We start from the raw sequence: 22,674 nt of genomic DNA on the forward strand, positions 1-22,674 counted from the left end.
ATATATATATATATATATATATATATATATATATATAAACATAAACAGTGGAAATGCAGAGCTTTGATTGTATCCTTTTTTTAGGGGACAAAACACAAGGATCAGACACCCTGTTTTGTTAGTTTTTATTGTGACTTATTGTATATTTTCTGTTGCTGTTTAAAAAAAAAAATGAAAATGATTTCACCTTGCTTGTTTGGTTTTGATTAAACGTAATAGTATATTCGGTATGTTCTGTCATTCTAAAAATATTGGAGTGACTGTTTTACATTACTTTGACAAATTAAACAGTAATTTATTGTAGGACACATTGTTTTTTTTTTAATTTTATTTATTATTATTATTATTATTATTATTATTATTATTATTATTTTTACTTTAACCTCATTATACACCAAGCTGATAAGGTGTGTGCTTCAGTATGTACATGAATGTTTGTTGGCATTTTCCAGCTTCATTCAGGGGAAGAAATCAATCAAAGGAGGGCAGTGTTGAGTTTAAAGCTGCCATTTTTTTTTGCCATTTTTAAATTCTCTTTAGTTTCAGGAGATCTTCGTATTAAAACACACTGATCGTTAGAATAACTTGCTCAATATTAGCACTTGAAAGCAATTCTCATGACTATGCCTTAGAGTAGTGTTTCTCAAAGTGGCAACAGAAGTTTATTATATTTATTATTATTATTATTCAGTTTTTGTAGAAATTACATGGTTTGATTAGTTACTTGAATTGAACTGTATGTTAATAACACAAAAACATAAGCGTATAAAGTGTTCTGTTGGTGAAAAGTTCAGGAACCAAGCTCTAGGGTTCAAGTAATAGCCAAAGTTTTTGAGCCTAATGGTTTTTACAGTTGTTACACACAATATGGTCAAAAGTTTGTGGACACCTGACCATCACACCCATATGTGCTTGCTGAATATCTAATTCTAGATTTATTCCCTCCCTTGCTGCTGTTATAATAAGCTCCACTCTTCTGCGAAGTCTTTCCACTAGATGTTGGAGCGAGGCTGTGGGGATTTGTGTTCATTCAGCTACAAGAGCATTAGTGAGATCAGGTGCTGATGTTGGTGAGGAGGTCTGGGGTTCAGTCGGTGTTCCAGTTCATCCCAAAGGTGTTCAGTGGGGTTGAGGTCAGGGCTCTGTGCAGGACACTCGAGTTCTTCCACTCCAACCTTCACACACCATGTCTTCATGGAGCTCGCTTTGTGCACAGGGGCATCGTCATGCTGGAACAGGTTTGAGCCTCTTAGTTCCAGTGAAGGGAAATTGTAATGCTACAGCACACAAAGGCATCCTAGGCCAGTGGTTCTCAATGTGGGTTTCATGAAGCATAGCAAAGTGGTCCATGATTTTTTTCTTTTGTTACAGTGGTGGACTGTAATCACAACCCACATTATCAAAGAGTTATTATGTTTAAGGGTCCAAGCACCAAAGTCAACTCAGACCTAATATGGAAAACTCAGGAACAGAAAGCACTACCGCTTGAAATGTTCATGAAATAAATCGATACTGAGGGAGTCTGTGAAATTTTTTAGAAATTTTTTAACAGTTAAAAAGGTCTCTAGCAACAAAACGTTTGAGAACCTCTGTCCTAGACAACTCTGTGCTCCCACATTTGTGGCAACAGTTTGTGGGTATGATAGTCAGGTGTCCACAAACCTTTGGCTATATTTATAATATATGTACTGAAGGTTTTAATTTTACAGTTAAAGGCATGCCTGGCTTGCTATAATGTAATGCTTATGGGATTTGTAGTCTTTTATTAGACCGTGATTTTGACTACAATTAGGAAATAAATACGTCTAAGATAAATGAAAACAATTTTGTTCCTAAAAACTATACAGGTCAGAAAATATGGAGTCAATGCAACGTCTGGAATGTGACTGCAAACCATTAAACACTAGAAATTCTTCAAAAGTGACCTTTAGGACTGAAATTTTCTAGTAGACTTTCACTTCCGCCTTCCGTGGCTTCAGGACCGTGAGCAGCCTTTTGGCGCTCTCTATTGGCTGAAGACGGCGCGCGCCTGAAAGCAACCCCGTTGCTAAGCAACCCACAGCACAACGCTGGGAATACTAGCCGCTAGCGTTTAAGGCTTGTGTTAAATAAACTAAGCTGCTTGATATTTCCAGAAGTTTCTGCTAAATAATAAAAAAATGGCTAACATGGTTTTGTCGGAGGTTTTGTCTGAAATTGGCTGGGACCGAAAATTCGCCATTCCAGTGTCAAACACCGAGAATAAAGCTTTGGAGGATGAGGTAAGGAAAGACCTGACAAAATAATAAAAAAATATTAAAGTAGAAAAGTAAATTAAATATTTTTGCTTCCGTTCCTAGCGTTTTATAACGTTATTTACAAATTATCACGCGCTTGGCATTAAACTATAAAAGGAATAGGTTCTGCGCATGCGCACTGCACCTCACTTCACTTCCCTACACTTCACTTCACGCATGCGCGACAGTAAACTCTTCATACAGGTTGCTGGGAGCTTTTTCTCAGAAGACCAGTTACACTATAATGAGCTTTAATTATATAACACATTTCATACATGCTTTAGAGAAAGATTGTTCAATCTTATCTGCAAAAAGCCAGTGTACATGCAGGTTTACATTCCCATCAAACAGATTCCACCTGTTTAATCAGGTGATCTTGGCTTACAAGACACTCAGGTGTTGCTTCTGCTTGGTTGGAATGAAAACCTGCATCCACACCGGCCCTTTCTGGATAGGATCGGACACCCTAGATAAAAATATAAAATAGGATTAAAAAAATCGACCAAGTATTATGGATATACAGATACTCTGTTACATAGAGATACGATTTTTCCAATCTTTTTTTAACAGATACATACAGATACAGATTTTTCTGTAGCTTCAGGTAGATAGCTTGCCTGACAGGTTCGCAGGGAATCTGGTTGAGATCCCATGCAACGCAACAAAAAAGCCGTCATCCGAGTGATCACGTATGCACTTTGCAAGACAAGGCACATAAAAACGAACACAGACATACGAATGTCTAATGCATTCATTCATTCATGACATCATTAGTAACCGCCTGATCAGGATCGTAGTGGTCTAAATTACATCTAAAATCTAAAAAACTGACTAAAAATTGTACGCAGGAACAAACAAATACTGTCCCGAGCACATCTCTAGTTGAGACCAGCTGTGAACGCTGATATTTTGATCTCTTTTCCCTCCAATGTTTCCACTTGTATGGTTCATACAGATATTTGGACAATATAGACAACTTTGGAGCGCTAAACAGATACAGATACTGATACAGATACTGATAGTAGCAATGAGTTACAGTAAGTAACATGCTATTGATAGATGGAGAGTGTCAAATTTTTATTGGTGGAATTTTTGTTATGCATCCCAGATCTTTGGGCCATAAAATCAAAAGCCTGCTTCATTTTTTTTATTGACATTTTTTAACTTTCATACCTGCTACCTGTCGTTTTATACTGAAAGCATTTTTCTGACAAGGTCACAGAAATCAAGTAGTTGCTTTACGAACACATTTATAAATGCATGTTACAGTGGAACAGTTTTGCTAAAGAAGGAAAAAATTGTAGGAGCATCAGAATCAAGAATATGATATACAGTGCAATAAACATCTCCTTCATCCACCAGATCCAGAGAAAACACAAAGAGCTAGCACATGTGGAAAACCAAGCGAGTCAGCACAAGGAGAGGATCAACGCCATGACCGAACATCTGAAAAACGTCCAGCAAGAGCTCACTCACACTCAGGTGAAAAAAGACATTAAAACCCATGCCCAAGTGTTGCGTTTGACCGGAGCAGTTTATTATTTATTTACAAAAAAAAGCGACTTGTTCTACTGTAGATTTGTGATTAACTGATATGTGACGTGTCTCTGTGAAGGCTCTGTGCAGGGCTGTAGAGAAGCAGACCGATTCAGAGCAGCACTTCAAGGCCTTGGATGAGCGAGAGACCGGACGGCTGCGTCAGGAGATTTCCCAGCTGCAGAACGAGCTGATATCACTGCGAGAGAAGAAGAACTCGCAGGAGGTTATAGACCGTTTCCGTTCTCCTAACACCTTCTGATGTGTACGCATGTCTCCACTGTAGTGAATGGGATTTAAATAACTCGCCATCTTAACCGTAGTTGGACTTAAATTCTGAAGTTAGAGATCGGAATCCTCTTCCTACATGGAGGACACGAGGTCGCTGTCATCTCTTTCACATAACATACTGTACAATTCCATAATGGCGAAACATGCTTTAAATCTGAAATGTGTTCCCTGATGCTCAGAACTACATCTTTAAAGCGACACAGAAGATGGAGGAGCTCAAGGATCAGCTGAACTGGGACCAGCAGACTCTGGACGCCTGGCTGGAGGAATCGTCCCGCAAAGACGAGGACACCATGGCCATCGTCAAGTACGCGCAGCAAGACGAGAGCAGGATTCGAGTGAGTCTGTTAACATCTCTTTAATCTTAGCCAGCACTATAGGGGTGATGCGTACATGGTACATGCACGTACGAGCGTAGTATCTGATCCTGAACTGAGCTGGTCCTGTCGAAGATACAGTAAGTGGGGGGTATGATAAAGCGTTTGTGGCCTCTCGATGATTATCTGACCCAAAACCACTGAACCACAGAATTACTGAGAATATGTTAAAGGCAAACAGTGAAGTCGCGGTTTCCTTTCTTCTATTCCTCTGTCAATTACTTTTACGGCGTTATTTTGAAATCACGACTTCTGTAACACATAAAGCACATTTCATTTATATCATTTAATTTAAGTATCTGTGTAAATGTAGCTACCAGTCCTAATGTGCAATAGGTCTAAAAGCTGGTGTCATTATTACATTTTTTTTGCACCAAATATTACATATACTATATGAGTCACAAATGAAAATTCATATATGTGAATGCGTTGCAGTTTTTATATTAATTTTGAGTCCAGTTTGCTTCCATTCTTTTGTTTGGTATTTTGTGTTACAGATGTTTGGGCGACTTCATACAAAGCTGAGTATTTTAAAACAAAAATGGACCTTCCTGCTGAAAAAAAAGACATTTTTATACATATTTATACAGATATTTTTTTTGGGTATAACAGATACTGATTTTTTTCAGTGAGTGATACTATTTGATTTGACATTTTATGTTTATGAAAAAAAAAAAAAAAAACGCAAATTTTTTTAAAAATAGGACAAAATGTACTTGGACGCTTTATTAAACACATGAAGTGTTCTTGTTTTTTAATGTGGCATACAGGAGCTGACTCTGAGCATGGAGAAGCTGACTCTGGAGGCGAACCGGAAGAGAAAAGCTTTGGACAACGAGGTTACCGAGACCATCATGGCGCAGGTCTGTTAAACAGTGTGTCATTGTTTTTTTCTCTCCCATTTCTCTTCAACACCCCAGCATCTTTCTCCTAAAGTCATCAAGAGACAAAAATCTCCTTCAGCTTGAAAGTCCATCACATTCACATACACGTTGCATTAGTGTGTGTGTGTGTGTTCTGTGTGTTTGGTGTGTTTGGTGTGTCGAGCACAGGTGGCTCTGGAGAAGACGGTCGAGATGGTGCAGCAGGCCCACGCGGAGAGACAGGAGCTGATCAGCCAGTGGGAGAACTCCATCGAGCAGATGAGGAAGAAAGACCAGGATCTGCAGCAGTGCGCTCTGGTATTCAGCTACACTAACACACTGAGAAGTGAAATATGTGTGGGAAGTAAACTCGTGTAAGCAAATTATTTTTATTTTTTATTTTTATTTTTAGCTGCTGGCAGAGACGAACCAGGTGATCCGCGAACGCAAAGCACTCATAAAAGAGAAGCAGAACTTCCTGGCTAACGAGGTGGAGAACAACAAGGAGTGCGAGAAGAAGATTGCTGCGGTCGAACGCCAGGCCAACAGGCTACGGCAACAGTTTCAGGAAGAGGAGAGCAACCGCACACGACTGCAAGATGAGGCACGTTGCTACAGCTGCACTGACTACATCACCTACCTGGTACGAGTGAGGAGGCTCTGATATTAATGTGTCGCTGTTTCACAGCTGGTGAGCCTAAAGGGCAGGTTGGATCGCACCGCTACAGACCTGGAGGCTAAGAGATCCCACTTAGCGAGCATCAAGAAGGACATCAACGATAAAACGGCAAAGTAATTCTGTCTCATTATTACAAAAAAGCTTTAGTGACCCAATGAAACGGACAGCTGAAAGGAGAAGGTTTACGCCAGCCATATTGGTTTTGAAATGAACTGAAATCAAATAGGTAGCTGGTGTAAATTAATTTCAGTTTCGTTTGCCCATGAACATTGAATTGCTTTTTAGTTTATTGGGCGGAAAAAAGGACGAGACGAAAGTGCTAATGCAAGAATGTCACACATCGTGAAGTTTGTATTCATGCAAATTGACCTGAGAACTACAATAACTCAAATAATACTGAGAAAAAAATAAGCTACAACACTAAAAACAATAAAAAACTAAAAAGAAAATTTAAAATAAAGACTGGTGGTCTCCATTTAAGGCACCCAAGCACATATAGAAATAGTAACATTATGTACAATCTAATAATAATTAAAAAAATTACAAATTAAAATATCTACAAATGATGATGTTCAAAGTATATAGAGGTTACATTAAAATATAGCTAGTACAATTAAACTGACATTTTACATTTCAACTCCGGGTTTAATTTCTCTTATGTGAAACTTAAACTTAATAGTGAAAATAAACACAGCACAAAGTTGATTTTGTCTTTCGCCTCTACAGCTCACTCTGTATTTCTTGCAGATTAGAGGATATTCAGCACTATAACGTCGCTCTAGAAGAGAAGTTGCAGGCCGTGACTGAGGAGGCGCTTAGCGTGGAGGAGAGAGCCGCTCAGATGGAGCAGCTCCACCGTGATCAGGAGAAACATCTCAAAGTGAGCACTCCACTCAAAGCTGCTGTTGTAGAAAATTAATCAACACCAATCATATTCGAGCATTCAACAGCGCTGTGCTATAAGTTGAGCTATCGTGTTTTCCTCACCTTGGTTAATACCAGTGTGTTTGTTTGTATACAGGAAATTGACACCCAACTCCAGCGGGAACAAAAGCTCCTCTTCCAGAAAAAGCAGGAGCTGCAGACACTGCGAGCCAAGGAGAAGAATGTCGTAGCAGATATCTCAGGAAGTCGTGTAGCTCTGTCCAGCCTGGACATCCGCCTCAGTAAACTAGACCAAAACGCTCTCAAGCAGCAGGAGTACATCAATAGCCAGGCAAGGCATCCAGACCATCACAAATATTCATACTTAACGTATCATTAGTGCCACGTTGCAGTGTCTTGAATGGTGAGATACACCTATTTAAAAAGGAATCCTGCACCGGATCTCCTCACGATCCCAGATGTTGTACTCAACCGCCTCTAACTGCTTTTCTTTCTTCACTAGGATTTCCAGATCCAGCTTCTGGAGGGGAAGATGGCGCGTCTGAGCGGTAACGTGAACAAGGAGGAGAAACAGGCGCTGGAGAAGCAGGTCTCCGAGCTGAGCGAGGTGCTGGAGGAAAAGAAGAAGGCAGCTGCTATGCTTGCAGCACAGCTCAAGAAGCTTCAGGTGAAGATAAACTGCTAAAAAGCAGTAGCAGGGGAAAATCGTATTTTCCAAGCATGGAGCTATGTGAGACATGGATTGACTTTAACACCTGATAAGAGAAAAGGCTGTTTTTACTGTGTAATTGTAATTCAGTGACTAATAAGGAAAGTGTAGACAGACTGAATTACAGAAATGTATAGATTTATAGAGAGACATGCGTCATGTGCTCGTGTATTCTCAGAATGACATCCGCTGTGTGAGGAAAGAGAATGAGAAGACGGGAGCAGAAGAGAGAAACCTGACCACAAAGATTGAAGAATTGAACCTCGTTGATGACACCTTGGACAAAGACCTGAAGAAACTTCGTCTCAAGAAACAGGTCCTCAATCACATCCGCATTCAATCAGTCGAAATTAAAACAGTGTTTTGTCTTCAGTGGCCATTATCACAATTGCTCGGGACCCCAGGGAACCTAAATCTGTGATTGTTTCTAAACAGGATCAGTTGCGTATACAGTCTGCGTTATTCGCTCACCATTAATCCATTTTAACGTGGAGTACGTGTAGGTCATCTTGGGTAAAATGAATTTAATATTCATCGCTTAGCCTGGGCCATTTCTCTGGGACATTCAAGCTGGCTGTTACTTAGGAAACCGCTTGGCTTGACTCCTCTGATCTTTTAAATGCTGTTCTCCAACAAACCTTTTCTATCTAAGCATTGGGATAAAGTTTTTTCTGAATAGTTATGTTTTTTTTTTTTTAAGTACGAAAAACAAACATGATTAATTCTCATCTGGTTAACAGAATCAGCGCTGGTTAAAGTAGTAAATGACCAACTGCATTTGTTTCTCTTTTGATACTGTTTACTTTAGATAGTCACGTCTAGTTTAGACAAACAAGTTATTGTCTGTTATAGATCTTACTTGATAGTGTGGTAGCATCAGTAGAGATTATTTAAAAAAGAGTCAAAAAGTTGCAATTATGCTGTTCTATAAGAACTACATCACATCCAGGTTGCTTGACACTCTCCCTCCATTAGGACAGCATAGTGGAGAACAATATCCTGCAGCTGGAGGTGAAGCGCCTCAGGACCATGCTGTATGACAAGGCGGATGGAGTTCTTTCTCTGGAGAAGAGGAAGCTACAGCTGCAGACGGCCATGAAGGAGCGGCAGGAGGAGATCCGCGTGCATCGGGAAATGCACAGCAAGCAGCTCAAGATCACTGAGCAGGAGATGCAAGGGCTCAGGTGGGACATGAGTCGGAAGAGAACGTTGGCTTCTTTATTTTTGCATTATAGCTACAAGGCTAATGTGGGTAACAAGTAAGATTTATAACTGCAAGTTTTTCAGTACTTTCACACAGACATGTGTGGTTCAGGACCAGGTATGAGTTAGTGTACATTAAAATGAATCAAACACCAATGAAGACAGCCATCTTTTTTATTATGTGCGACTATCCCATGTCCCATGTCCCGCCTCCTATGACCCATGTGGTGATTCGCTGCTTAATGTCTCTTTGCAGGGCCCAGTTGCATGAACGACTGTCCAGAGTTGACAAGATGAAGAAAAAATACGAGATCATCACCATTTCCATGGCTGCCCCAGAGGGCGAGGAAGACAAATCGCAGGCCTATTACATTATCAAGGTAGCTTTTTATTTTATTTTTAAGATTTTATTTCTAGATCCTTACAGATTTCTGCTGTAAATTGACTCTTACTGTTTGTGTTGAAGTTTTTCTCCACAGCTCTGACAAAAGTGATGGCTGTAAACCACAGGTTTATATTATTGTGTTCATTATACATATTATGTTATCCTTTCTATAGTGACACCTTACAGAGAGACTTGTTTGGCGACACTCCACATAAACAGATTAAAATGTGTAATTGTTGAAAAGCCTGTGTAGGATAAGTGGTACAGAGAATGGATGGGAAGGGAACGACTGTGTATGGGTGTAAAACAGAAACTACCTCTTTTCACGAACGTTCCACAACATTAAATGTAACTATAAATTGATAAAAAGTACAAAATGTCGTTTAATAATTAAACATTGTTACAACTGGCAAATTTCTGTGCTATACGTGGAATAAAACCCTTTGAGACATGCTGTTTTAGATATTAATAATCAATTTCAGATTATATTTTGAGCAGTTTATCAACCTCTTTGACTGCCTTTAACAGGTGTAATATGTCAGTTTTAGTTAATGTTTCTGCTTGTAAAGAAGCTTAGGCCCCTTTTATGGGAAATGACAGATTAAATTGAATCCCTTATCCTTTATTTGTGTTTCTGTCTTGAAGGCAGCTCAAGAGAAGGAGGAGCTTCAGCGCAAGGGTGACGATTTGGACTCCAAGATCCGCAAGGCAGAGAAAGAGAACAAGGCATTGGAAAACACCATGCACCTGCTCAATAATCATAACAGCACCTATCGCAAATCCTTCAACAAGGTCACAGAGTCCAGTACGTGCAAGCCTTCCTGTTTTTTAGACCTGTTTTTTGTAGGTAGTCGAATACAGTTATCACAGGAATCAATCACTCACTAAACCAGCTCCAGGAAGTATTGTAATGTCAAATATCAGCTTCAGTTCAGTTGCTTTTCCTTAATAAATCTGCCTGGAGTCTGAGTATATGGTTACGTACACCCTATTAACAGTTGCGATTTCACTTTGTAGGTCCTGAGTATCAAGAGAAATTGAAGTTAGAGGAACAGAAAAGAGCTGCAGATGAAAAGGTCAAGTTCAAGAGACGCCAAATCAGAGAGCTGCAGGAAAACATTGAGGTCCGTTTGAGCATCAGAGGACGTTATAGGATTATAATCTCTCCTATCCTATACATGTTTGAACTTTTTGAAATGTCAGGAATGACAAAGAAAATAAAAGTAAAAGTACACGCTTATAACTGTGAAGAATGTTATTCAGAACAAAAAGAACCACGTGTTTGTTAGATAGTTAATATTTAAAAGATGGTTATCTTTGGTTTGTTCCTTCATGGTCTGATTGCTAGATATCTGGATTTATTATCAGTAAATCATTGCTGTGTCTAGAGACCCAGACTGGCACAAATTACCACATTTACCAGAATATAAGCCACACTCCAAAATTACGTCTGCTTAGAAAAAAAAAATCAATATCCAATTTTCATTGCCGTGCAAGTCAGAAGTCACTTTACCGAACCAGATATTTTTATTTACAAGGTAGCTACAGGATAAGATTGTGGCGACTTGCATATAATTTTATATATGAGAACGTAGGTTTCGCAGGACGACTGCACGCCAGACACTCCACAGAACGGGGCTAGCCATATGAAATCTCATTTAGAGTTGACAAGTTGGAGATTTAGCAAACATTTGGTGAAAACCCGAGACATGGTGGTGGTAACATCATGCTTCGAACATTACACTGAGCTTCTTTGTTGGTTCTCTTACTTAATCTCCTCTGACTTTTATTTATCAATAATGGATTTAATTATTCTCAGTGGGATATTCAGTGTTTGTTTTTTTTTTAATTACCAAACCTTGATTGATACTTTTGCAGAACTTTGTCCTGGACTTATTTTGATAGCTCGTTTAGTTTTCATGATGCTGTTTGGTATGTCCTGTTTAGGTATGTTCTCTAACACGCTATTAAAAAACAGGTGTATTTATATTGAGATCACATGACCAAATTGATTCCATTCAAATAATTATGTGACTTCTGTTGTCAACTGGTTGTACCAGATCTAATTTAAGGGCTTCACAGTGACCGAGATGAACACTTACGCGAATACGATTTACTTATCACGATTAACTTTTACATTTTTAAGTAAATAATATCGCAAACAAGCGTACACTGATTTTTTTTCCCCCTTCACTTCAGTATTACGGGATATTTTGTGTACATTCATGACATATTGTCTATTTCAGTTCCAGGAAGTAACACTGTGAAATGTAGGGAGTGAATGTTTATGCAAGCCACTGTAAGTTGTAGCACCTTATAGAGGAGAAAACCCACTTTATAATCCAGATATTACGGTAGTCAAGGAGACTTAACATTTTAAACTTCATCTAAACCCAGAGATCATATTAAGTTTCTTCACAGCCAGTTTTCCTTGTTTTTTTTTTTTTTTCGACTGCAAATACGGTTTAAGATCCGTGAGATCTTAATGAATTCTTTTCTGCTTTCTTTGACAGGCCATGAGCAGCTCATTGAACAGCCTGCAGCAGGAGGAAGTTGCTCAAACAAAAAGAAATGTTGATCTCCATGCCCGTATTGTCTCTCTGAATAAAGAGCTTGTTTCTCAGCAGGAGAAACTGGACAGGGCCACTAAACAGGTCAAACATCTTACGTTTGTGTAATTTGGTGCTTGAGTTCACTTCCCCAAAGTGAATTGAAACAGTTTGATCTTGATGGAACGACTTGTTATTTTACAGATCTTGGAATGCTTTTTGGAATGCTGTTTAAATGTCACATTAAACAGGATTCCACAACAGAGTGAAACTATTCTGAAGAAAAAAAAATGTCTTGTTACAAATTAACAGACCTATGTGTTTGTCATTTGGTTTTTCTCTCTTCTTTAGAGACCAACTCTGAAATAACAACTCTGTATGAGCTAGGTTTTGCTAATCAGCCCACTCCCATGTTAAATATGTCTTCCACTGCAGTCCTCCAAGCTGAAAAAGGAGATCCGCTCTACTAAAAACACCACAGAGGAGACCTTTGAGGAACGTGACATCAAGCTGAAAGAACTGAAAGACTGCAAGAAGGCCATCAATAAGATGCTCCTGGATGTCATGGAGCAGTATCCTGACCTCCAGGCGATTTTACAGACGTACTACATGCAGGTGAAGAACTACATAGAGCTCAGATGGATGAACAATGCATGGACATTGGGTGTAAATGATATGTTTTCTGTTCTAGGCCAATCTTCCTCTTCCTTCTCCCGCATCTACCCCTTCGAGCAGGAGTTCAAAGTTGAGCTCAGCATGTAGCTCTTTTTCTCTCAGGTAAACCACTGCAACCAACGAACACTTCATATACACCAGTCAGATCTCCACTTTGTGTACATTTTAGTATCTGAATGCATTCCAGTGCTTCACCTCAAATAACATGGACGGAGTCCTTCAAACCTTTTCCCTGCTCAATCAGAGCATCACAATTTTATATTAATGTGCTTGTTGCAGTGCATTATTGTTTCTATAGTAACAGATAATTCACACGGTGGACACTCCACATAAACGGCTTTTTTAAAAAAAAAATTTGAATAATGAAATGTAAATGGTTTTAGTGGTCAGATGGTTGTATTCTGTGTGCTTTTTGACCAGATCTTCCAGATCCTCAGGACCATCAGCCGACAGCAGCGCCAGAGGCTCGGCAGTTCACTCGCCCTCCGTAAAGATGGTTGAGTTAGGCCTTGGACTTCGGACTCAGTCTCCTGGCAGTGACAGCAGCAGGAGCAGCAGGAGCAGTCATCTCAAGACTCCTTAATCAGCAAATCCTCCAAGTTGCAAATAAAATATATACTAAATGTCTTAAAAATTTGAATGTTCCACTTAAATGAGGTTCGAACTCAATCCTGGGTGTCTGCAAACTCATGTATAAGGAAGTATACTCTAACAACTGTATAGGCTTATGGGACATGCTGAATTTGATTATTAATCAATGTTCTGTCATTTTAAAAAATCCTTGAGATGCTGATAAATTGCATATAATTATATCACTCATTTCTATATCTCATGCCACATGTCTTTCTGCAATGCTGAGAATGTAGGTTTGATTTGATCTACAATTGAGTGTTTGCTGCTCGCCATGACAACTGTTTTTGTTTCCGCATGAACTGTTGACATTTCACTACGTCAAAGCTGAATAATTTCATATAAAAGCACCTCCTGAAATATTCTATCCCTCTTATAGCACAGCAGTTTGCCACAATTACAATTTTTACAATTTGTTAAAGAATGACACGTCATCCTTTTTATCCATTTACTGCATAGTTTCATTTAATGTTATGGAATGTCCACAAAACACTTACATTATAGCAGTTATAACATCCCTTAGACTGAAAACTTAAAGTTATTTAAAGCTTACCAAGCACTGACACTGGAGACTCCTTCCAAAAAATGTTAAATAAACATCTCTTCACAGAAAACTTCAGCATACAAAAGTCCACGTTAATGAGCTGTTACTAGAAAAACAACATATTAGAATGATTACGGTCATATAAACCTGTGATCTGAACTACAGCTACTGAACTACTGTCAGAGCGGCTGTTAAAGAACATTAATCAACACCTTCCAACCAATCAGAATTGAGAACTCAACAGTGCTGTTGCATGAAGTGTTTATATATTGAATTTTATATATATTTTATCATATATATGAATGTTTATAGATTCATACACTGGACGGTCTGAGTGTTATCATTAAATGATATAATCTGTTTATATCCTTTCAGTTTTTAAAGAAACATTCCTGTATGTAGAACAATACTTTAACTATGGGCGGAGTTTAGCGCAGTTGATTTACTGGAACTGCTGGTATTGTACGTCACCAAGTGTGACGCTTGATAACAAAACCCCTAAGAATGCTTCCTAACAAAGTTATTAGAGAAACTGACTTAGAAACACTACACACACTCATACCCACATACCTTAGTCAGGAGTAAGAGCATCAGCAGAAAACATGTTGCTCTTAAGCCTTTTTGTTGGGGTGATTATTTTTACAGCTGGAGCAACTGGTGAGTTAAATAAACCTTAAGAAGAATTTGTCTTACTTCATTAGTTTATTGGCTAATATCCAGATTTATGTGGAGAATATTTAAAAAAAATATATATATATGATATGAATATGATTTTTATGATGGTATGCTGGCAATCATAAAAAAGTTAGAATTATATTATATATGGTATAAATGTGCGATTTTCCTTTAAATATTTTTCCCCATCATTATTGTTCATTACTGGTATTTTTCATAAATCACAGAAATTTTTTTTTTGTAATAATGTACTTTAATATTGACTGTATAAATAAGTACTGCATGATTGTTTGAACATTAAATTAATGTACTGTATATTTTCCCATCATTATTGTTTGCCACCAAATTATTAACAATAAGTACTGAATGTCCATTTGGTTGAACTCAAAAGAATTTTGTTGTATTTGTATCTGTAATTTTGTTGTATCTGAATTTTGCATAGTACTATACTTATTACTGATTCAGGAAGTTTAGTTCAAAATGAAATGATTAATAATTTGTTTTACATGTTTTTCATTTAACTTTAAATATACTGTAGATACTTTATATACTATACTTATTACTTTACCTGAAAACTAAAAAAATCAATCATTATGGTTTAAAATACTTGTTAAAATGAGTGAATTATTACATAAAAAAACCTACCTAATTGGTTACTAGGAGCGGTAGAAAAACTATTGAGAAATTATACTTACCTTGGATATATAAATAGTCTACATTACCCCTGTTGTGATGTAAAAAATGAAATCAAGAGAAATCATGTCAGATCTTTTCCACCTTTAATGTGATTATAGAAAAAACAAAACAAAAAAAAAAACACATATTCAACTGAAAACCAAAGATAGCATTTTAAGGGGGGAGAATAGAAACATTTCAGGAAAAAAAAAGTAAAAGAAAAAAACTTACAAATAACTTGGTTAAGTGTGCACACTGTTTTATAATGTGTAGCATGGTGGTGGTAGCATCATGCTACGGGGCTGCTTCTCTTCAGCTGGGACAGGGGAGCTAATTAAATAGAGGGAATGATGGATAGCTTCAAATACAAATCTATTTTGGCACGAAACCTGCAGGTCTCTGTTAGTCAGCTGAAGATGAACAAAAATTTCACCTTCCAGCACGATAACGATCCAAATCACAAATCCAAGTCAAAAAAAAGAACGTCTTCAGAAATAGAAGATCGATATTTTGGATTTTCATACTAATCATACTAAAAAAAACCCTGTAGAATGACTTGAAGAAGGCTGTGCACAGACGTTCCCCTGGCAATTGTTAGATCTGGAGCATTTTTGCAAGGAAGAGTGGAATAAAATGGCTAAATTAGTAGTCTCGTAACCAAAAACACTGAGTGCTGTATTACAAGCAAAGGATGCTTTAACAAAGTATTAATTAAAGGGTGTGCATACTTATGCATCCAGGTGTATCCATACTTATGCATCCAGATTATTGAAAGTTACTTGTTTTTTCTCCCTAAAACCTTTTTCAGGTTTTCTTTTTGTTTTCACTTGAATTTTATTGATTGCTATATCACATTAAATCACATTATATCACACTTACGTACAATAATGAAGTAATTACTGAAGTATTTTCCACCCCTGCTCAGCAACTACTGTACTTAAAGAACTAGTATGTTATATCAGCATTATACTGATTTACTAAGATCCCAAATAGTGCATGCTAATTTGTGTGTGTAAGTGTGTAAACTTGCCAATTAAAATATGTTGAAACTCTACATATAAGTACATACACACTAATTAAGAATGAAGAATGTAATGTCTAAATGAAATGAAATGTAACTATAAGTTTATGTTTGTAAATAATGTGTTTCACTGGATTTTTGTAAATAACAGTTTTGTCTGTTTTTTTTTTGTCTGTTTTTAAAATGCTTGCATCCAAAGCTCAAACAACCATTACAAGTCCCACTACTACTACTACTACTACAACTACTACTACTACTCCTCCTACTCCTCCTCCTACTACTACTACTACAACACCTCATACAAGTAACCATTTTATCTTTAATTTTCCAGAGCTATAAATAATTTGAAAATATAAGGTAGTTTGGTGTACTGTAAGTGCATTCGGAATATAAAATGAAAGTAAGTAACTATTGAATAAATATAAATTACAGATTGATTCACAGATTCAGTGAATATAATTAGTTTTGAATTAAATGAAACTTAAGTGAAGTATATGTTCTTAAATAATGTGTTGCACATTTCACAGCTACACTTTTGGACACTATGATACCCAAAACAACTACACAAATGACCACCAACACCACCACAAGGACCACTACTAAAGCTACAACACCGTTTCAGAGTAAGCATTTCATCTTTAATCTTTCACAGCTGCTAATAATTTGCAATCCCTTCTGAATATATGGGGTGCTTTGGTGTATTATTCAGTAAGTGCATTAGGAATTTATTGTCAGTTGTACTACAACACTGTTGAATAAGAACGTAACTAACATAAAAACTTAACAAGTAATAATAAACTGAATTTTATTCAGAAACTAATGTATATAAAATGCTAGTAGGCTTGAGCTCTGATTTAACACAAACCAAAATAATTTGTGTATAATACAGACATTCGCAAATTTAATACATGCCCTCCAGATGTATTCAATTTCACACGCAATCACCATTCTCGTTTGAATTTCAGGTTTAGGAAATTGCAGGTTAATCTGTTTGCATTGACACTGCTCTGTTTTTTTGAACTTTTAGGTAGAAACACATTTCAAATTGCACATCCATTAAATCAAACACGCAAAATTTTGCTCACGTGACGATATAGATGCAATTCTATATAGAACATGTTAATTAGCATGTTATCAAGATTGCATGTGTTTTTACACTTGCAACCCTTTAGTAAATACGGGCTTTCGTGTGCTTCTGTCCAAGTATACATTACTTTGCTCGTACTAAACTTGTATACTTAAATTGTTGCTGTTTTTTTTAAAATATGTTGAAATTCGAATCAATAATTAATCATCTCGAATTTACCTCTCGCAGTGTTTGTAACAGGCGGCTCAGGGCCCTTGTTTCCTTCTCCAGTGACCACACCCAGTCCTCGTCCTGAAACCAGTACCAAAACAACGGCTCACTGTACATAGACACATCATTTTATCCTTGATCTTACTGAACTACTAACAATTTGCAATTATAATAAGCTTCACTATCACTAGCAAAGCAGCTAATCAAGCAGAGTGACAAAACATTTCAAAACTAGCATATGACTTAGATCAATATTCAGATCATAGCACTGTCTAGGAGAAATAAAAAAAAAAAAGCATTTATTTATTATTTAAAGTGAATTGTATTTCCTGCAGCGTACCCCGTGGTTGCCGGGCTGCGAGCTTTGGTCAGAACTAGTGTGGCGCTGGATATCAATCAAGCCAACTCCATTTTGCAGCAGGTAGGAAGATTTTAAATTGTTTCAAATGTTCTGTTGTTTTGAATTGCTAAATCACCAGGAACTAAAATTTAGGTCGAAAAATCTGGATTTCAAAGTCCTCAATTCTCTTTTTATAACTTTGCTAGAGCAACATTTTTGCACTATTTAAAATTTTTTTCCAATCAATTATTTGTCATTTGTTTTTATGATTTTAATTAAATATTGTATTGTTAACCTGGATCATACTGATCATTTGTGAGAGATCATTAAAAGTGATTTATAGCAAATAATTACGAGGTCAAATTTGTGGTTAAAAACTTGATTCAGTCTAAATGTCAATATGAAACCGTGATTTTTGAACAAATATCAGTTAGAAACAGATGATGATGTGTTTGTTAGTGAGCTGGGTTTAGTTGCAGAAGAAAATAAAAATACTTTAAAAATAAACTGTTTAAAACATACTCAAGATTGTAGATTTCAATTCTGGTCACTTTCCAGCACATTTAATGTGAATTACTTCACTTTGCAAAATCCTAGCTAATCAGAAAAATAGTGCTAAACGGTAACTTTCCTGATTTAACGTACATGGACCATAATTAGTTTTTAGAGTAAAGCTTTATACATGCATCTTTCTAGGAAAAAAGGTACATTCTAAAAGTATAAAATGAGTATCTTTAAAGATACAACCCCAGTGACAAGGAAAGGTACAGGATGACATAGATGTCTACATGAAATTCAATTATTATTTTGCAATATTCAATTTTTTTTTAATATTTGTAGTAATATTTTTGTATTTTTACTCAAATATTTTATTCCCGTTCACACACACATATGTCAGTAATTCCTTTCACACACCTAATGGTTTGAAATTAACATGATATAGAAAACAATGTCATCTGAGTAGCTCCTGAATTGTACAATATTGTGAACTTGATGCGCACTAATAATAAAAAAAAATCACTTGAGCTAATAAAGTATTGTGAAGGTGGAAACAGGGATCAAAAACATTACTGAAATAGTAATTTCTCTCTTTTCTCTCTTTTAAATTTAGTATTTATCATATCTCCAATCATACTACAACGTAACTGCCAGAGTAACGAGCATTAAGAAGGTATGAAGAGCTGCATCAGAAGGAAGTTCAGGATATTTTCAAGGCCCTTGTTCCTCTTTTTATTTCTTTGAGAAAATGTGCATTATTGTAATCTCTTTCACTTTTTCAAATCATTGCTTTTGCATTTTTTCGAGATTATACTTTAAAGGTATATTGACAATTTGTGGGAGGCAAGTAAAGGTAACTGTGCTTGACAGTAAATAATTATAATATGATTTGTCAACAGTGAATGAAGCAACAATGTTAATTCAAATAAATTAATTAATAAAACCTGTTCAGTGAGAAAAGTGACTCTCTTTTGTTTTTTGTCTTTAAAAAAAAAAAAAATTAACAATTTGCCACTGCAGTTTGTTATATATTGGAGATTTATGAGTCATGTCACAATGTCCTATGGTAATACACTATTTAGTGCAGGAGTGTGTGGTTCTGCACATGGGCAAAAAAACAAACCAGGGTTTGGTATGCTCAGTGTACACACCTGAAAAAAATCTGGTCTGTCTAAGTTTAGTCTAATTGATGAAGTGAAAGAAGAGTTTAATGAAATGTTTAAGACTAACACAAGCGAGAATAAACACTGGGCTCATAAGGTGTGGCCATTTCATGTCATGTCAACATCATATGTTGATTCTCTAGATGTAGATTTTAAAGCTATTGAAGCCAGAGGCAACAGTGGAAAGGAAAAACTCCCTGAGCTAGTATGAGGAAGAAACCTTGAGAGGAACCAGATTCAGTAACCCACCTACCTTGGGTGACACTGGACAGTGGGATTATTAACCCTTACAGTATACAGGTGTAGAAGAATGAAAGCCAAAATGTGAGGTGTCTAGAGGAAGCCATCCACCAAAAATCAGTGACTGGATAAAGCGGGTATAAGTCAGATAAGTAACCAAGCAGGCAAGGAATACTTTGAAAGAGCTGAAGAGATCCACATTTTAGACGGGAGAAGCTGTTCACAGGACAATTATAGCCATAGGACAATTATATTACACTCTTTCAGTGGCGAGCCATATGAAATCGCATTTGGAATTTGCCAGAAGATATTTTGAGGGCTTAGCAAACAATCTTTAGGGTGTCCATGTGGGAATATCCATGGCAGGTGAAAGTTAGTGATAACTACAGAAGTGAAAGGAGCCACAGTTCTGTCAAGTAGAACTGTGTCAGGATTGGCCTCACCATCACATCAGGCACAGTGCGTATTGTATGACTAAGACAACTGTACGCAAAAAATCTTGCGTTATATTCTCACTAACACCTACTGAGGTAACAGAGGGTCTTGTGTTATCAAAATTAATATTAAAGTCTCCAGCTATTACTGTTTCTTCTACTGAAACACGTAGATTTGAGACAAAGTCTGCAAATTCTCCTAGAAGTTCTGAAAAAGTATTCACCCCCATTGGTGTTTAACCCTTAAATTAGTTGTGGTGCAACCAGCTGCCATCAGAAATCACACAGTCGGTTGACTGGAGTCCACCACTCGGAAATTACAGTGTCATGTGATCTCAATATAAATACACCCGTTCCTGGAAGGTCCCAGAATTTGGAAGGCCCCCAGAGTTTTAAAAACAGCCTGGACACTATACAAATCTGGTACTTTCAGAAGAAGCTGTATCAATGCACGCTTGGAGTTTGCCTAAATGTTGGATGACATGTTGGAGACTCAGCAAAGATTTAGAAAAAGGTTCTCTCAAGAATCTTGACCACGGCACAAGGCAGAAACCCAACTTCTTGCTCTCAATGATACTATTTGTTCAGTTATACTCTCTAACAATCTCTAGTGCCTTTCAGAAATAGATGTATTTACATTGATTTCACATGACACTTTAATTGTAACTGGTTACACCAGAACTGTCATACGGGTTTCAGAGCAACGAGGGTGAATACTTATGCAATGGCAACTTTTTATTTATTTATTTATTTCAATTTTGTATTTGTCAAAGATTTAATATAAAGAACTATATTGATTTTTTCTCCCAGTCACCATTACAAGGAAGGCGAATACTTATGCAATGCACTATACTAATTAGTGAAAATTAATGATTAGACTTGATTGATAATTGACTAAATTGATAATTGATAACACAGAATTGATAATAATTGTACTCCCCCATTATATTAAATAAGATATTATTTCACTTATGACTAGAACACCTCTGATATCTGAAGCATTGAAATAATCATGAAATAGTCTTTAGAAATCACATGATCCTGTTGCAATAGGTTAAGGTTGAGAGAATGTAATGGAAGATGGTCAGATGTCAATGGACAAAGATGTGCATAATTTCTAATCTGTTGTGGTGGTGGGGTTTTGTTTATTGATTCAATTTCACTAAACCTCTGAGGAGAAAAGACGAGCCATTTCCTTGTCTGTTCCTTGTAGGTGTGTGTGTGTGTGTTCCCATTCACTCTCTTCCAGCAGGGGGCAGTATACCATTATCATTCATGGATGGCTGGATGGATGGATGGCTTTATCTTGGTCAGGGTTGTGGCAGATCCAGAGACTATTCCAGGAACAGGAGGCAGGAATATACCCTGAATAGGATTATTTACTGGAGGCATATTAATAGCACATGTCTTTAAAATCTGATCTGCCATGGACCGATTGTAATTAGAAAATAAAGCTATAGAGTTAAACAGGGCAGTGAGTTTGCTGATTGCAGAACATCTCCAAAAATGAGAAAATCAATGGAACCTTGCTTATGTCTGTCAAATAACAACATTTAAAAATATATATAAAAGTGAACCAAGATGGAGCCCTGGATGGCTGCCTCAGTTTGGAGCTCCCCAGTGTTTTTGTTATTATTGTTTGTTTGTCCTGTCTTTAGTTACTTTTTTCCAATAACTTTGACCAGGGATGAACATTAGGAAATGCATACCTGTCAATCTTTTGCTGATTTTCGAGCATTCAGAAGATTTACTGGCTCACCAACTACAACACTTCATCCTCTCTGTCTGTTGGAAATCAACAACTGGCTGACAACCTGAATCGTTTCTACTGCAGATGTGAAAGGGGCAGTATCACACCCCACACCCGCTCTGACCTTCTTGCCACACAACCGTTCACGCCTCCTGCTTCCACCCCCCCCTGCCAGTTCCTTTCCTGAACAGAAGATCCAGGCCCAGACAGTGTCTCACCTGCCTGTCTGAAAGGCTGTGCTGACCAGCTGTCACCCATCTTCACCCAGATCTTCAACAGATCACCGGAGCAGTGTAAAGTTCCTTCCTGCTTCAAATGCTCTGCCATCATCCCTGTCTCAAAGAAGTTCACAGGAATAAATGACTACAAGCCTGTTGCTTTGATGTCTGTGGTCATGAAATCGTTTGAGAGACTGGTGTTGGCCCACCTGAAGGACATCACTAGACCCTTGCTGGGACTGCATTACATCAACATGGGACATCAACATTACATCAGCATGGGACTGCATTACATCCTGCAACACCTCGACAGACCAGGGACTTATGCAAGGATCCTATTTGTGGACTTCAGTTCGGCTTTCAATATCAGCATCCCTGACCTCCTCCTGTCTAAATTAACCTCAGCTCTCTGTGCCAACCACCGTCTGTTAGTGGATTACCAGCTTTCTGACAGACAGGCAGCAGACAGTGAAGCTGGGAAAATTCACATCCAGCACCTGCACAATCAGCACTGGTGCTCCTCAGGTTTTTGAGGTCTTCCCACTGCTCTTCTTCCTCTATACCAATGCCTGCACCTCTACAGACCCCTCTGTCAGGTTTGCAGATGGCACCAGTCATCAGTCTCATCCAGGATGGCAATGAGCCTGCATAAAGGTGGGAGGCTGAAAAGCTGGCTCTCTGGTACAGTCAAAACAACCTGGAGCTGAGCACGCTCAAAACAGTGTAGATGATCCTGGACTTCAGGAGGAACTCCCCAGTAC

The 22,674-nt window shown here is 37.5% G+C and overlaps 1 protein-coding gene across 4 annotated transcripts; it reads left to right on the forward strand.

Moving 5' to 3' along the window:
* Window positions 1–39: 39 nt before the first annotated feature.
* Window positions 40–19,072, forward strand: ccdc39 (coiled-coil domain containing 39). 4 transcript variants are annotated; one of them, XM_053233282.1, is made up of 25 exons: window positions 40–2,261; window positions 3,639–3,758; window positions 3,892–4,038; window positions 4,283–4,441; window positions 5,251–5,343; window positions 5,533–5,661; window positions 5,756–5,947; window positions 6,032–6,135; window positions 6,770–6,902; window positions 7,044–7,238; window positions 7,410–7,574; window positions 7,795–7,932; window positions 8,592–8,800; window positions 9,076–9,199; window positions 9,850–10,009; window positions 10,222–10,328; window positions 11,718–11,858; window positions 12,189–12,368; window positions 12,445–12,530; window positions 12,849–14,259; window positions 16,173–16,277; window positions 16,501–16,596; window positions 17,289–17,381; window positions 17,606–17,691; window positions 18,722–19,072. In XM_053233282.1, exons 1-20 carry the CDS (start codon window positions 2,160–2,162, stop codon window positions 13,009–13,011), a joined length of 2,847 nt encoding a protein of 948 aa, XP_053089257.1. In that variant the 5' UTR covers window positions 40–2,159; the 3' UTR covers window positions 13,012–14,259; window positions 16,173–16,277; window positions 16,501–16,596; window positions 17,289–17,381; window positions 17,606–17,691; window positions 18,722–19,072. The 4 variants fall into 4 exon arrangements, with proteins under 4 accessions (XP_053089257.1, XP_053089256.1, XP_053089259.1 ...); XM_053233281.1 differs by lacking the exon at window positions 17,289–17,381; XM_053233284.1 differs by lacking the exon at window positions 16,173–16,277.
* The last annotated feature ends 3,602 nt before the right edge of the window (window positions 19,073–22,674 follow it).

This window comes from Pangasianodon hypophthalmus, chromosome 4 (assembly GCF_027358585.1).
Source record: "Pangasianodon hypophthalmus isolate fPanHyp1 chromosome 4, fPanHyp1.pri, whole genome shotgun sequence".
In the NCBI taxonomy this organism is placed as follows: domain Eukaryota; kingdom Metazoa; phylum Chordata; class Actinopteri; order Siluriformes; family Pangasiidae; genus Pangasianodon; species Pangasianodon hypophthalmus.